This window comes from Nilaparvata lugens, chromosome 1, assembly GCF_014356525.2.
Source record: "Nilaparvata lugens isolate BPH chromosome 1, ASM1435652v1, whole genome shotgun sequence".
Taxonomy (NCBI): domain Eukaryota; kingdom Metazoa; phylum Arthropoda; class Insecta; order Hemiptera; family Delphacidae; genus Nilaparvata; species Nilaparvata lugens.
In genome coordinates this window covers 70,991,625-71,008,007 of record NC_052504.1, presented here as the reverse complement: position 1 = coordinate 71,008,007, position 16,383 = coordinate 70,991,625, and the positions used below count along the sequence as shown (strand labels likewise).

Here is a 16,383-nt window from a genome sequence, read left to right as displayed (position 1 = left end):
GATAGGTGTTTTCTAAATAATCAAGAAAGCTTTTCATTAGAATCAACAAACAAATGAAATCTATAACACAAAATACTGATAGAACTCATAACAATATACTATAAACATGAGTAAATTTGGATTTAAACAACAGTAATTGAAATTTAGGTTAATAGCTTCCTCTTCAAAAATAATTTAAATAAAAAAATATCTTAATTCCTACTAATAGGTGTTCTAAATTTCTACAAAACATATATCATTCATTTTCTTCCAACATTTATCAGTTTGAATTACCATTACCATCTTCCATTCAAATAAAAAGGACTATTCTCAATTATTACACTTTAATTACGGTACATTACAATAAATACTTTGATGGAAGCTTTCATCGATAAAAATTTTCTTAATTATATTATAAATCTATGACGTACCTTTAGTAGCGGTTATAGGAGGAAAATCTCCATTGTGAGGTGACAATTTCTGATACTCTCTCTCTTCTTCAAAAAACTTCTAAAACGCAAGGGAACTAACCATGCTACTACAACAGAAGGTTGCAGAGCCAAAAAAGGAAAGACTAAAGCCGGCCGAAAGCCATAATAAATATCAAATCACTACATAAGTTCAAACAAAGTCTATAGAGAGACTACATCTTCAGTTCTGTTAGCAGCAATGGACAGACGCTGAATGAATGCACTTCGCTTTTCTCGTCTTGCCGTGGACAGCTGTAAACGGCCTTACCAGATGGGAACCTAACCAACGTTAACTGTGATTGGGAGTTACTATTTTCTAGAAAAATTTCCACCAATAGAAAGGAACGTTACAACTACAATTTAAGATACATTCTCCCACCAAGTGACAGCTATTTTCTCTTGACAGCTATAAATTCCTTACCTTATAAGGTCCTGAACTCGACTGATACTCCAAGAAAATCGTTGATTTTCTTAGTATCATAACTTCTACACACACACTTACAGAGTCGACACTACACAACACAGAAAAGCAGAGGTCATGAACTAAGCTGATGCTCCAGGAAAATTGTTATTTTTCTTAGTACTACAACTTCTATGCACACACTAACAAAGTAGACACAACACAACGCAGAAAAGCAAGGCAGCGAAATGAAATGTTATACAGGACTGAATTCTCATGATAATTCGCACAATTCTCATCGTTCACAATAAATATTGTTACAATAAATATATTCAATATCATGGCTCTGATATATTTCCTTCATTCAGTGAATCTCAATAAAGCTCACTCATTTGAGCTTATTGAGTGATACCAATGTACATATTCTATCTATAGTGAGGTCCACGTTGTAATGGCAGTAGAGAAAGATAGGAGAAAAACGTTGCCGATCCTCTGTTTTGTCAATGCCTTCTATAGAAGGTGCTGATGCAGGTTTAATGATGTAATATTAACTGCTCATTCTCGTTTAAAATAATCAATTATATTTTTTAGTAATTTGATAATAAATATTCATAATTAAGATGAAATATTTTGTTAGTTAATTATTTATACAAACTAGTTAAAAGACGATCTGGCAACAAAGCAAAGCGAGAAAGAGATAGCGCTATCCGCTTTTTTGAATGATAGACAAGGATAGCAATACCATTGTTGAACAAACACTGCCATTATAACGTGCACCTCACTATAGCTATTAAGATTAGCACGTTTCTTGTCATACCTTCGCAGTTTTGATTCTAATGCTTTGGTCTATATGATGATAATAATGAAAAGCATTATTTGAATAACTTTCGAGGACAAGAGGCTCTCCATAAAAAGGAATTTTACTTCATAGATTACTTTATATCATACTGTAGATATATGTATGATCAACTCCCTGAAAGGATCATTACAGGCTTTAACAGGCTTTATATTTTTCGTTTTTCAAGAACTGTGTCATTTCAATTCCTGTTTCAATGTGTGCAAGGAACAAAGAATATCTATAGTATAATAATTATAGAATATAATTATTATATAATATTAATATTATTATATAATAGATAGAATTATCCTATCCATCCCAATGCAATTTTCATTCATCTATTCTATGATTCATATTTAATTTTTCCAGGCAACCGATAATGGAGGGAAGTACAGCCAGACTATAGTGGAAATAGCTGTCGTTCCCGGCCCCAACACGAGGAGCCCTGTTTTCCAGCAGAATGTCTACGAAGTTACCGTTAGTGAAGGAGCTGCTATCAACTCCACTGTAGCAACAATACAGGTAATTAGATTTTGTTTGGTATTGAGAACTTTCAGTTATTGGCGATATAAGATACGCGATAATGACTAAATTGTTGAACATTTTATTAGATATTAATATGGCTTCAATACATTCAATTTCTGGTTTCCATAGAGAAAGAAGACATATAAAACTAGAAACAGTTGAAATATGCAACTCTGCAATACTATTTTTGGGGTGAACCTACTAAATCTATTCCAAATGTGATTCTCGTACATCACATGAGCTAGCTTATGATTTGTATTGCATATCATTACAAAAAATCTGTAGTTTCATGAAATTTCAACGATGGATGAATTCCTCTTCTGAACCATTATCGATCACAATAACAATCCATCAATATATCAATGCTGTCTTGCATAATCATAGCTAATGTCAACCAAAATAACCATCAATAATGATCCTTTCTTTTGTTTTGAAGGCCACTGATCCTGAAAACGATCCTGTTTCATACTCGATCATATCTGGCAATGATCTCCGTCAATTCTCGATTGATGACAAGACAGGAGTCATAAGTGTTATAAGGAAACTGGACCGTGAAGATCTCACTAGATACCAGCTGGTAAGTTGAGTAGTAATTCATACTATTCAACATCCATTCTCTTATTTTCATAAAGTACTGAAAAATATCAATATTCATGATGATCTATAGGAAAAAGTAAAACATGCTGGGATTTTCTTCGTATGGATTGAATGCCTTGTATGCAGTTCTAGGAGCTCTTCAATTATCAACTCTTTGTGCTTCATTTCTGATATTTTTGAGTAGGTCTGATATATTTTATCCATATCCATTGGACTTCCTACAATTTAAATTATTGAAGAAAGTGTTATGTAGTTCAAATGTGTTGTTTATATCATTCTCAACTCATCCAGAATCAAATACAACAAACTCGAATAATGTATGACATAAATAATTAGTATTCAATATAACTAGAACTACGATCACGATCAGGAGAACTAAATCAAGTAAGACTTCCTTGTAAGCTGTTGATTCGTTTTCACTCCTCAATCAGAGGACAATGCAATTAGTTCCAGAAAAATTAGGTGTGTAAGCTTCCTTTGCTACAACCTGCAAGTCTCACTAAGCTTGTTCAAGTCATTTGTCATGGTCAAATCGGATACGCTTTATATAATTATGTGCACTGGATTTATCTATAGAAGCTACTCATAAATAATATATTCCAGAGCACTCATCCTAAAACGTAGGTGATTTAACCATGTTCAAATGCCTTGATCGAGCTTGGTGAAACCGGACAAAAGAGCAAAACTTTTCTCCTTTCCAATATATACCACTTATTGTGTCATAAATAACGTCTCAATGATTATCAGTAGACTATTTCTATTATGTAACACTAAATTTATTTGATTTTTCAGCTCATTAAAGCAGAGGATGAAGGAGGTTTGTCAAGCACAGCCACAGTGAACATCAGAGTGAGTGATATCAACGACAAAAATCCGGAGTTTGTGAACACACCTTATGAGTTTGTGGTGCGCGAAGGTGCGGCTAATATCCCAGTCGGTCGAGTCAAAGCCATTGATGCTGATGAGGGTATCAATGCCGAAGTGTCATACTCTCTGCCCACCGACATGCCCTTCAACATTGATCCACATTCTGGAGAAATAAATACAAAAGTTGCTCTGGATTATGAGAGTCAAAAAGTGAGTTCAAAAATCATTCATCACTCATAAACTCATCATCATTGTATTGTTGAGTCATGAACTCATCAGTTATTCTACTGCTACAATCATTGTATTCATTTCATGGATACATTGGTTATTATTAACTCGATTCAGGACTTCCAGTATGATTCTCCTGGTTTTAGAATCTATTGATGTATGAATTTTGATTTTTTTTATATCTATAGTTATTCATACCCTTATGAGAATTAGAAACGTGGGTTCATTATTGTTGATCCACATATAGATTTGTTCAATGTTATAAAAATCACACCCAATGCATCAAGTAGACTACAACAGAAACTATGAAGACCTTATGTAACTCGTGTTGTTGTGAAGGTGATTTTGTGATAGAGCTATCCATGGAAAATATGAATGTAAAATATTTGATATTGTCAGAAAAAAGTTTCATAAACCAAATTATAAAAACAATTCGATTTAGGCTACTAGTTTAGGTTGTTACACCATTACCAATCACTATAAACTAAAATATTAATATTGAGAACAGAATATTATAGTGTCGGTGAATTTTTACGATTTGCCATTAGCTGTTGTCCAATGTTTCTCAATCACTCTGAACAAATTCCTCAATTTATTTTGGGCGTAAGCCTGTGGTACTTTTTTGTAAGTTGTGTAATTCTGAATGAATAAATAAATAAATGAATCTCTTCAGTTTAATCTCATATATGCATTCTTTCCCTTCATCATAACAGAAATCCATTTTTAGAAAAATATGAGCTATAGAAAATAATATTCTAAGAGAACCACTTCATTATCATCCTCATTCACGCTCCCTTCATTATGAAACAATCTATTTTTAGGAAGATGAAGAGCAATCTTTCAGAATATAGATTTATCACAATTCACTCGTATTAGAACTTTGAATAATATGAACCCTCTCTGATGGTTTCAGGAGTACAGGTTCGTTGTGACAGCTAAGGATGGAGCCCCGGACCCTCGCATCGCCACAGCCACAGTCACAGTTCAAGTCACTGACATCGAAGACGAAGTCCCAATATTCCATATGCCCACCTATGAAGCAAGTGTACCTGAAAACGTACCTGATTATGTAGTTACCCAAGTCAAGGTGAGTTAGTTCGATGAAAATTTTGTTTCAATTTGCTACTCATTCACTATCAAGTTTTTCATGAGTATTCAGTTTTTAATGAGAATTTAGTTTTCATTGAGAATGTAATTTAAAATAAATTTGATTCAGTTTTGAGAGGAGAAGAAGTTTTGGGCTAGCGACTGTTTCTCCTTTCCAATATTTTAATGTGCTTGATCGAATAGATATGGATATTAATACTATTTGGACACAAACAGTATTCATCATAAAATTATTATTTTGTCTTTTTATGATTATCTCCTACTAGTTTAATAATGTCATTATTCCTGCAGAGGACTGTAAAGGACCGACATCATTGTGTTTCTCTGATTATTCTCTTGTTCTCATAATGTCATTATTTCTGCTGAGGAATGTAGTGGACTGACATCATCTGAATATTTCCTCACCAAAATATTTTATCTAGTAAATCTAAAGATGATTACTATCTAGAAGTAGTGATGTAAAAAATTAATAAGATAACACAATTGTGAGTTGGCAATGGTCCCACTTCCAAATAGGTCCTAGACAACTCTATGTAACTAATGTCTATGGATATAGAGGTTATAAGTTCATTGTAAGTTTGTAAGTCGAGTCTCCTCAAGTTCAAGTCGAGAAAGTTTGATTGCGTGTGTCAATAATATTGGCAATTGTGCGTCTTATCATTATCAAACCAACCCTGAAACAATAATTATGTTGATTTCTACAAAAATATACTTTCATATGCACAAAATTTTGTTTTCATGTTCATGGTATCTTAATAAATGTTCAACTGAGCCTACTACTAAGTCAGTTTAACTCAAACTTGGGTTTGAGAAAATATACAACTATGTTTTTGTAAAAAAATGGAAGATTCTATCTCATTTTGGAAGTTCTATTACACACATCTCTGACTACAGAGCTGAATTTAAAAAAAAGTTGTGATCTCTTTTTTCACCTCAAAATACTAATTAAAGCTTTCACCTACCATCCACCTCAAAGTTGTTCTTGTTCCCAGGCTGATGATCCAGACACCGTGAAACAAGTGACTTACATCATTAAACAAGGACCAACCGACCTCTTCTCCATAGATGCGAAGACTGGTGTAATAAGAACTGTCAGAGGCTTGGATTTCGAAAGAGAGAGTCAACACATCTTGATTGTTGGAACTTTGGAAAATGATGGTGATAAGCCAGGATCAACTACCAAAGTGATCATATCTGTTGAGGTATGGAGACTACAATATATTAGGTTTTGAAGTGTTCACCTGTGATATATAATACTGTGGGAAGACTTTTGCCGAGACCACCTTATACTTACCACTACCCAATGATTTCTATCATCATGTTCTCTGTTTTAAAGCTATCAATTCTAGAAAGGAAAACAACAATTCAAATAATATGTTTTTTTATTATTTTCTTGAAATATATTTAAACAGTAACTTTTATTGTTATTGTGTAATCGATAAAATAAACTGAAGCAGTCTACTTTGGAGAAAATCATATCATTAGGTTATTTTTCAATGATCTACTTCTACAGTGTCCTATTCATAGCTTTGTGAATATATAATTTCATTATTTGATGATACAACTCCTGTGAGAATACTGTACAACTCCTGTAATTTTATAAAAATAGTTGGCATTGAAAACTTATTTAAATAGTTAGGCCTAAGTAGGCAAGTTTGTTCTGATTTTTAATAACATTAACTGTTCTTGTGAATGTAGAAGTATGTATTTCTTATGAATATAGAAGTATGTGTTGTATGGTTGATACCGTATATCATTTCTAGGATCGGAATGACATTCCTCCAACATTCCTGTCTATACCCAGACCGATCACACTGGATGATGATGTAGCCATTGGCACCAAAGTTACCAGTCTTATAGCAACTGATTCCGATGGCACCTCTCCTGGAAATAAGGTAACTACTATTGCCCAACTTATATTCACAAATGCATATAGGATGGGTAATTTCTTATAAGTTTATCAATTTGGAAAATGTTCATTTATCATCCAACATGCTCGAATTATAAACTTTGGCATGTATGTAAGATTGGAATTCTCAAATGTTTATTGTTATTTAGAACATGTAATTGATATTTTACTCTTTTGGAGTGAAATATTTATATTTATAGAAAATATAATGACAGAAGATCTGCAATAATTAAAGAGTGTCGAGCGGTCGACTCTATGAAAGCCGGGCCACACCTTTCATGCAGCGTTTCGATCCTACTCATGTCCGATATATCTGTGGGGTGGAGGGGTGGTATAACATGATAATATGATCTAATAAGACCAACCATAAGAAGGTCTATATTACAACAGTTCATTCATCGGGTTACAAGAATTAAGTGGTAATGATTACTAGAAAACACGATACATGATCTACCGTTCATTGTCCGTAGCTCATGTTTTGACTCGATTTGGTTTAACTTACATTGGAAAGCTTGCTTTTGCATGCAAGAATATCTTCATGTTCATTCAAAAGGCGTTAATCCTATGATATTTACAAATTAATTTTTGTAATTTTTCTCAACAGGTGAGGTATGAGATTGTTGGTAGAGGGAAATCTCCTAGATATTTCCAAATCGATCCTGATCTCGGAGTTCTTCAAGTAAGAGACGATCTCAGAAAGGAAATTGACAGTGAATACCAGGTAAAAATTTGATATATATGAATTTCTGTTATATTATGCATGTATCATATTAGTTTCACTTGTCACTAGATACGAATCTAGGTCTCATGTAACCACTTCTATCAGGAATATCATTGATAACTGTTTCTCATATTGATCTAAAACTTTGTCTCTTTCCGTAAAAAAGAGATTCCTTGTTTAAAAAACAGATTTCTTGATAATATTTGTCGTTATCAACATATTTTTTAACTTCTGATTCAATTTGATTTTCCATTTAATTACCAAATAGGCTAGTTATTTTTAATCTTTTATTAGACGACCTAAATGTGATATAATTGTTTTGCAGGTTGATGTGAAAGCGTACGATTTGGGAGAGCCTCAACTGTCTCAGTTGACGTCGGTGACAGTGTTCGTGAGGCATGTGGCGACTGTCGCCCCAGAGGTCGGCTTGGGATTCGCTGATGACTCCTACACTGTTCAAGTCAAGGAGAATGCGCCTCCCAACTCATTGATCAAAACATTCACCGTCATAAATAGCAGATCTCACCATCAATCTCTACCGCTTCATTGTTCAATTGCCAGTGGAAACGAAGCAGGTGCGGTAGTGATTTCCCTCTATATCTAAATTTATAAAATTCAAAGATCTGTTACAAAACGTTGATCTATCCATTACAGTAATGATCAATCAATTATTCGTGTATTGAAACTTGTACTTCCCACCTTATATAACCATGATTACTTACTGTAGTACTTCCTATCTCATTCCCCAATCCTTCTGCTTTGATTCTGTTCAAATTGCAATACGGTACTTCTATATAGCCTATCTTCACCCACAAGAATAAACACAACGTAAAATAATCCTTCTATTTAGGCTTCTGTTACAAATATTTTTCTCTTTTATTGTAAGCTTGCATGTAACCCGTCTAATTTAAAACTTGAGAAACTTAATACTTAAATCTTAGAATTCTTAATAGGTCTATAGCCATCCTTGGTAAATTGAGAATCTATATGCAAATTTCAAGTTAATCAGTTTAGTAGTTCAGACGTGATGATGCGTCATTTGTGAATTTCCTATCCCATATGTGTATATAAGCCAATTCTTCCCTTTATTATACGAGTATTTTAGATTATTGAGATACTTACTTACTATTTCATTATATTATTTCATATTCCTCATTCTACAGTTCAATATCATATTTTAAGAGGATATAATGATGATTAAGGTATGCCTCCTTAGTGCTCTGGAATGTATAATATTTCAATATATGGAAATAATTACATTGAAAAAAATATAAACACTATGTAAAATAATCATCATTGTTGGATACCATTTCATTTAAGTAATCTATTTTTTACCTGCTTATTGTCCAATCACGCATTAAACTTGTAATAAATATTGTTATTATTTTTAAGTAGATTAATAAGGCTCCAGGTAGGTAAGGCAAGGGCTCCTTTAAGGGAGACTTTGTTCTGTAGCCCTGAAAACTTGAAAAGCTCTGAAGCCCTGAAGGCTAAGAACCTTTGAATCTCTACAAATTCTACCAAATATTCATTAATCAATTTTATATGTTTTTGGCAGGTTTATTCTATGCGAATATAACTGAGCAAAGAAATTGTGAATTGAGGCTTGGAGAGAAGAAACTTGATCATGAAACCACATCTGAATTTAATTTGAAATTGAGACTGGAAACATTAGCTAATCTTATCAATCCTGCACGGAGCTCAACTAATGTAAGTTGATCAATCATTCTTATCCGTATAACAAGCGAGTTTCACTATATATTATAAATGATACCATGCAATCCATTCTGCCTGAGCTTCAGCTATTCAGATTCTGAATAGTAAATAAAACTGCAATAATGCTCAAGTAACTACGCTTTTCAGGAACCAATATTTTATTTTTTTGTACTGTATTTTGCAAGAAATCTATTTATTAAGATTCGCTTTTGAATGTAGTGATTGAAACTTGTTTTAGAACAATCCAATCAATTTTGTTCAATAATTCTGACCATTTCATTAAGTTGTTTCATTGAATAAGAAATAATTATTATTTCAATTTCAATGAAATAATAATCGGGTTTCTAGTATATGTATCAGAAAACACAATGTGCATGAGTGATTTGTGTATAAAATGAAGGACATATGAATATGATTGATATTTGTGAAATTTATAAGCTCTAAAACAACTATTAATAAGCTCTAAAGCAACTATCAAACAACCTATATTAATAATATTTAGGAAAAACTTCATTAAAAAACATTTAGCTCCAAGAACTCGTGAATAAAAATAACATCAAAATAATGCCGAATGATGTCAATGAAAGGCATAATTTGAAGGAATATAAAAATCATATACATTACGGCACGGAGTGAAGAACACTAATTGTTATGTATTCTTTGATCACGGTCTACTAAACAGTGAATTCCATCAATAGCTTGTAATTTGATTCACTTCAAAATAAAGGAGCATCAAAATGAAGAAAACTAATTAAGGTTCAATGTTTCACATATTTTAGGTGAAGGTGCAAGTGGAAGATGTTAATGACAATTCTCCACAATTTGTCTACCCAGAATCGAGTCGTCGTTACCACAAGCAGAAGTATTTTGGTGCCGTTGCAAAGGATAAGAAAGATGTGGGAGTTACAGTTCTTCATGTGAAGGTAGTCAATTCTTTCTAATATTCACATTCACATTACTCTCATTCATTTTAATATTTCTCAATTGTAATACTGTATCTTTTTGTGCTTTCTATTTTGTTATTTTGTATTTAATCATTTGATGTATTCGTGGCTTGAGTTAAACGCGAACGAGCGAATTCTTGTACTGAACAAAGATTATAATAAATCTGGATATACTGTGAGAATTTTGGATTTTTGACCTAAGGGTCCCTTTTACTAGTTTTCCATAAGGAACGGACTCACCGGTTTTAGTTTAAGTATCGTCCCCAGACAGCAATCCTCCGGTAGAGCATTAGGTGGTAGTCTTCCGTCCGCCAGCCTTCTTTCACACGCGTATTCACTAAAACCACTAAATCACTTCGATTCTCCGCACACCTTTACGTTTGCAAGTCCCGAGGAGTCTAGGAGAAGAGTGACGAAAACACAGGCGGAGTTCCTTCTCAGTTGCCGGGAGAGAGTCCCGTTACTCTAGCAGATAACGCCGATATTTCCCCAAAGTTATGGAGGTGGGGGTAAGCACCCTCAATTGTAAAAGAGGAATAGATAATGAACATGGAGGTAGAGATAATTTGAGGAACACCTTTCCGAGAGAGGGTAAATAATAATAATTAAAAATATAACTTGACAAACATTTATAATACCACAGTATTGGAATGAATTTTTATTATAATTAAAGCTGTATGAACCGAAGAAATAGCAGGCTGGCATCTTATCTAATCGATAATGCTGCTCGCTACTATCAATTTCAGCTATGCCAGCCCACTTATGAAATGTGATGTCACATAAAAGCCCCAAATTTGCAAGAGGTTGAGTCTCAAGGTCTTGCCAATTTCTCACCCATACAGCACATTTCAGCCCTCACATCGGGTCAACTGCAGCAAGACTAGCCAAGCATCTCCAGCACTACACTGTTATATTTTAAGATTATGGTAGTACCCAATGGGAAACAATCAACCATCAGTACAAAATTGATATGAGTCTGGGTCCAAGCCCTTCGACTTTACAAGTGGAATTCTCTCCACAACAATTACAATAATCAGTGAAGTGGGCAACAAGCCCCACTCACCTAAAAAAAAAAGAAAAGAAAATCCCAAATAATAATCTGGCCCGGAGGACCAAAGAAGATGCAATACTAAGTTTGCTGGCCCGCCATACTCCAATATCTCCAACATGACAACATCTGTGATGCCACATAAGTTTGCAAATAGCAATTCCTACAAACTGAATACAATTAGAGCATTATGTCACATTTCTGACTCACTTAATTTGTCTTTGATTTCTCCAATTTCAATTATAACTGTTTCCAAATTTTATATCTGTGTTCATTATTCATTCCGTAGACAAACTTGTCTTTTCAATTGATTATTTCTCCCTCTTGGATGTGTTCATTTTGTGTTGGGCTCTATTCTTTCATTTCTATTTCATGATTAATCTTTCTCTACTCGATTTTTTCTTGTTTGTTGGCTGTGCATTGTTTTCTGTTACTATACTCTACTTCCTCCTATTCAACTTGATAATTACTTATTGACTATGTTTAGCTTTGAATCTAATAACTTTCTCATTTTCCTTACAGTGGGGCATGCTGATAATAACAAATAATATACATTTAAATAACATCTAACAAATATAATAATAATCTTAACAATGATACTAATCTTAATGCTAATAACAATAATAATACTGAGTTAGTTTACAATATATCACAGACATTTTTCTTTGGTTAATTTTTATTTATTTTTTTTTTTGCTTTGTTCTGTTATTTCATTTTATTACTTGATGCTTTTGTTCATTTAAGTAATTTTCTTCAATATGTTTTTTTTATTCATTTTGTTTTTGTTTTGTCTGTGTTGATAACATTTTCAGTTTATATAAATATAAGATCAATGAGTATCATTGTTAGTTCATGCAACCATGTGCATTGCATGTTAGTTCAACGTTTTGTGCAGTTATCCAATGCAAAAAACTGTATAGTTTTATTTGAAATATAGCTTCAAATATTTCGTCTTGCAGACCAGAAGGGCTACTCCTAACAGTGGAGTGCACTTAGGGTGCTGATAACTGCACTGGCACATAAAGAGACATAATATTCTTACATTTAACACAAAATTTATCACATTGTCCTGCTGCACCATCTCATAACATCAAGTGAACACAAAACTCAAGAATAGAGTACATTAAATAGGCTCTGCTTGAATTAAGAAAAATATTCTCGAATAGTGAATATTATGATAATTAAATATATGAATAATAACAATAATATGAGCATACTGCAAACAAATTACTCTTTATTACTTGCATTCCATGTGAGTAGTAGGTTGATGATTCATGAAGTGAAGAGACTTTCGCGACGACGGTGATGAAGAGGCCTCTATGACAAAGATTGCATTTCCGGTGGAGCTCTCTCCAGGATAGAAGGTCTTGAAATGGCCAACTTATTTGAATTTTCACTCCGATTCTGGTAGGTCAATGATTCAGCAGCAATCTTGAAAGGAAACAGCCTCCTGTGGAGTAAGATCCTCCTGAAGTTAGACCAAGCGCCCACAGACATCACCCTGCAGATATCACCTTGGCTGGATGCTTGAGCAATGGTGTATGGCCCCGTGCGAAGATGAAAGAAACCCTTTTTCCATTTTCGAAGGGAATCAGAAGTAAGATGAAACTCGATCAACAATTCTCGTCCAAGTGCAATTTCTTCAAAAAATACCGAAGGATTGCTTTGCAGTTGGCTTATGAAGTTCAGCTGACATACATCCCGACCTTTCGTAGAGATCTCCAACCTCGTAGATGCAGTTGAATCTTCATGTTTTAGCAACTCAACTTCCCTTTGGATTGAATCATCTTCCTTAGTAGTGATGAGCTGTGTTGTTTCTATCTTTTCAACTTTCAAGTCGATAACTAGACTATGACTGGCTGTAGTTGAATCCACTCCAACCTCCACAGAGTTTGTAAGGGCGATATAGTTGTCATTTTTTTTGAAAGCTTGACTCTCTATTGACGCTTGAGTCAACTCCACTTGACTGACAATAACTTTTCCAATTTCCGCATTTTTTCCAATCACTTCCTTCTGTGAAACTTCAGCTAGGCTTATCACTTGTGAATGAAAGCTTTCCTGCATACGGTCCAATCGTGTATTCATGTCCACATGTGCTTCTCGAAATATTTTGGTCAGACTTCTTTCTAGATCCTCCTGATGCGCTCTCCGTTGATCGCGTATCTCATTCAAAAAGTCCAGCATACTATCTGCCATGGTTGGTGAAGTTGATTGATTCGATTGTTGAGCTCCTATCTCGGTAGTCTCGCGATGAGAAGATGGTTTATCATCAGGAGGCGCCGGTGTGACGTCCCTCTGCGGAGAGAATGATTCTGTGGCCATCAGTCTGGTGGGCGACGCTCCTTCCTGAAGTGCAACTGCCGCATCGAGATGAGTGGACGACCAGCGATGTTGGATCTCTTGCATGGACGTAGGACTACTGGACCGTGGATGTCCGCCGGGTGAGTCGTCCGTGGCTGTGCTGACGTCAGTCGTCAATCCGTTCCCCATATTTTACAAAAAAAAAATCAAAGTGAAGATCATGGCAATGATAGCTGAAGAATGCAACAATGGAGCTCTCAAGTGCATAGAAGCGAAGTGAAACATCGGAATAATTGATAAGATAACAACGAAGTTCCCAACTGCAGTGAAGTGGTATAGCTGCTAAGGTAATAACCAGTCAATGATGAACAACGATGATTATACTGCGCGATGAAAGTTAAGCGGTTCTTGCTCATTAATTAATATAATATTGTAGAAAACAACCAATAGGTATCGCAAAGTTTTCTGCCCACATGAACGCAAGTAATACTCTATTTTTATTAAACGATAGACTATTAAAATGAATTATTTTGATTACTATTTGCATTCCATTATATGCTCATATAATTACCAAAAAAAAAATTTATTTGCAAATGATTGGCTACTCCAACATTTCAAGCATGTCGTGGTATCTTTCATGTAACAATATAATATCAGATAATGGAGCTTCCAATAAAACGTTGCATGAATAAATATTACCTCAATTTATAACATTCGTGCATTAAAATAAAAAATTAGACTGGTAATATGCTCTAAACAAGATAGTGAACCTAGTAAATCATTCCATAAAGTGTTACCATAAATTTCGATAACATCAGTATAACACACCATAACAAGGAATTATAGGTATTATATTAATCTAATATAATCACTTGTTCGTTCAAATAATAATTTTGGAAATGTTGAAGCATTCAAATCGAGACACTTAGCAATCGTTATAATATCATATATTATAATATTAATCAGAAGAATATCGTTACTTTGGATAATAAATAGGTAATTTATTTGTAAGCCAATAACATTGGTATAAGATAATATTATTTCGATTTGAAATATTTGCTTACACGAATGAATAACTTTTATTAATGGAGTATCTACAAAAAGTCTAGTAGCAATTGACTATTGAGCTAATCCATATAATATCAGTTTTATAATATCGTAATAAATTCATTATATTAATTATCCTCCAATAATAATACATGTAAACTCAGCATATAATTTTCGAATAAATTATTCATAAAAACTCTGCTTATAATAATAATTTTATAGTATGATCATCACAGTTGGGTTCATTCAATATGCCTATCACAAATCCTTGGAATGACCTTGAAGCTATCACAATTATAGGCCTATTGCAAGCTCTTGCAGGACAGGATCTGCGATCATCATGTCTCGTCAAAGAACTATGATTTATTGATGATGAAAATAATATATTTCCCTTAGAATTTCCAATCTAAATTTAATTCAATATGACTAGAATAGGTATAATTTTTTAATATTAACAACAGCAGGCTTTTTGTAGGATAGGACCTGCAATAATAATTTTTTATTGATCGTAGAACTCTGCTAGTCAATCATAATACTGTATAATCATCTTAAATAAATAATCATCTTAATTACATTAACATGAATATCACAGAAATAGCCTACTTAATTTATCCCAAAGGCGTAAACTTCTCTCTCGGTAAGGTGTGCTCTTTGAATTTTTCTAATAAATTTAATAATTTTCGAATCGTGTGTTCTATCTTAGGTAACTTGATCTTCAATTAATCTAAATTAATACTGGATCAGTAATAAATTAATATGCTGATGGTATTTCTAAATGCAAAATTTATAAGAAAAAGACTGATTGCTTTTTCAACAGGAGATTATTTTTCATGAATAATATTATTCACAGTGAGCCCCTCCTAAAGTCCCTGTTCGGGCGCCATTTTGTGAGAATTTTGGATTTTGACCTAAGGGTCCCTTTTACTAGTTTTCCATAAGGAACGGACTCACCGGTTTTAGTTTAAGTATCGTCCCCAGACAGCAATCCTCCGGTAGAGCATTAGGTGGTAGTCTTCCGTCCGCCAGCCTTCTTTCACACGCGTATTCACTAAAACCACTAAATCACTTCGATTCTCCGCACACCTTTACGTTTGCAAGTCCCGAGGAGTCTAGGAGAAGAGTGACGAAAACACAGGCGGAGTTCCTTCTCAGTTGCCGGGAGAGAGTCCCGTTACTCTAGCAGATAACGCCGATATTTCCCCAAAGTTATGGAGGTGGGGGTAAGCACCCTCAATTGTAAAAGAGGAATAGATAATGAACATGGAGGTAGAGATAATTTGAGGAACACCTTTCCGAGAGAGGGTAAATAATAATAATTAAAAATATAACTTGACAAACATTTATAATATCACAGTATTGGAATGAATTTTTATTATAATTAAAGCTGTATGAACCGAAGAAATAGCAGGCTGGCATCTTATCTAATCGATAATGCTGCTCGCTACTATCAATTTCAGCTATGCCAGCCCACTTATGAAATGTGATGTCACAATACATACCTAGTTAAACAACTGTAAAGCCGTGAATGGAAAATGGAATAATATATTTTTGGAGTCGTATCTTCTCACGCCTACCATAAGTTGAACTGTTCTTTGTGTTTTCTACTCCAAGATTCGTATTTTAGCTCTTTGTTCATTTAGTCTAACACCAGCCTGTGAAGGCGACAAATTTGGGGTTGTCTGCTTT

General features: G+C 33.9%; 1 protein-coding gene across 3 annotated transcripts in view; it reads left to right on the top strand.

Moving 5' to 3' along the window:
• The window catches only part of LOC111054821 (cadherin-99C), a 98,593-nt gene that overhangs the window by 67,290 nt on the left and 14,920 nt on the right, over positions 1–16,383 (top strand). For all 3 annotated transcript variants that reach the window (XM_039441771.1, XM_039441774.1, XM_022341943.2), the window contains 10 exons: positions 2,057–2,209; positions 2,649–2,789; positions 3,602–3,886; positions 4,818–4,991; positions 6,004–6,213; positions 6,775–6,906; positions 7,525–7,641; positions 7,967–8,216; positions 9,200–9,351; positions 10,137–10,280. In XM_039441771.1, the coding sequence (XP_039297705.1) occupies positions 2,057–2,209; positions 2,649–2,789; positions 3,602–3,886; positions 4,818–4,991; positions 6,004–6,213; positions 6,775–6,906; positions 7,525–7,641; positions 7,967–8,216; positions 9,200–9,351; positions 10,137–10,280 (1,758 nt within the window). The remainder of the gene's footprint in view (positions 1–2,056; positions 2,210–2,648; positions 2,790–3,601; positions 3,887–4,817; positions 4,992–6,003; positions 6,214–6,774; positions 6,907–7,524; positions 7,642–7,966; positions 8,217–9,199; positions 9,352–10,136; positions 10,281–16,383) is intronic.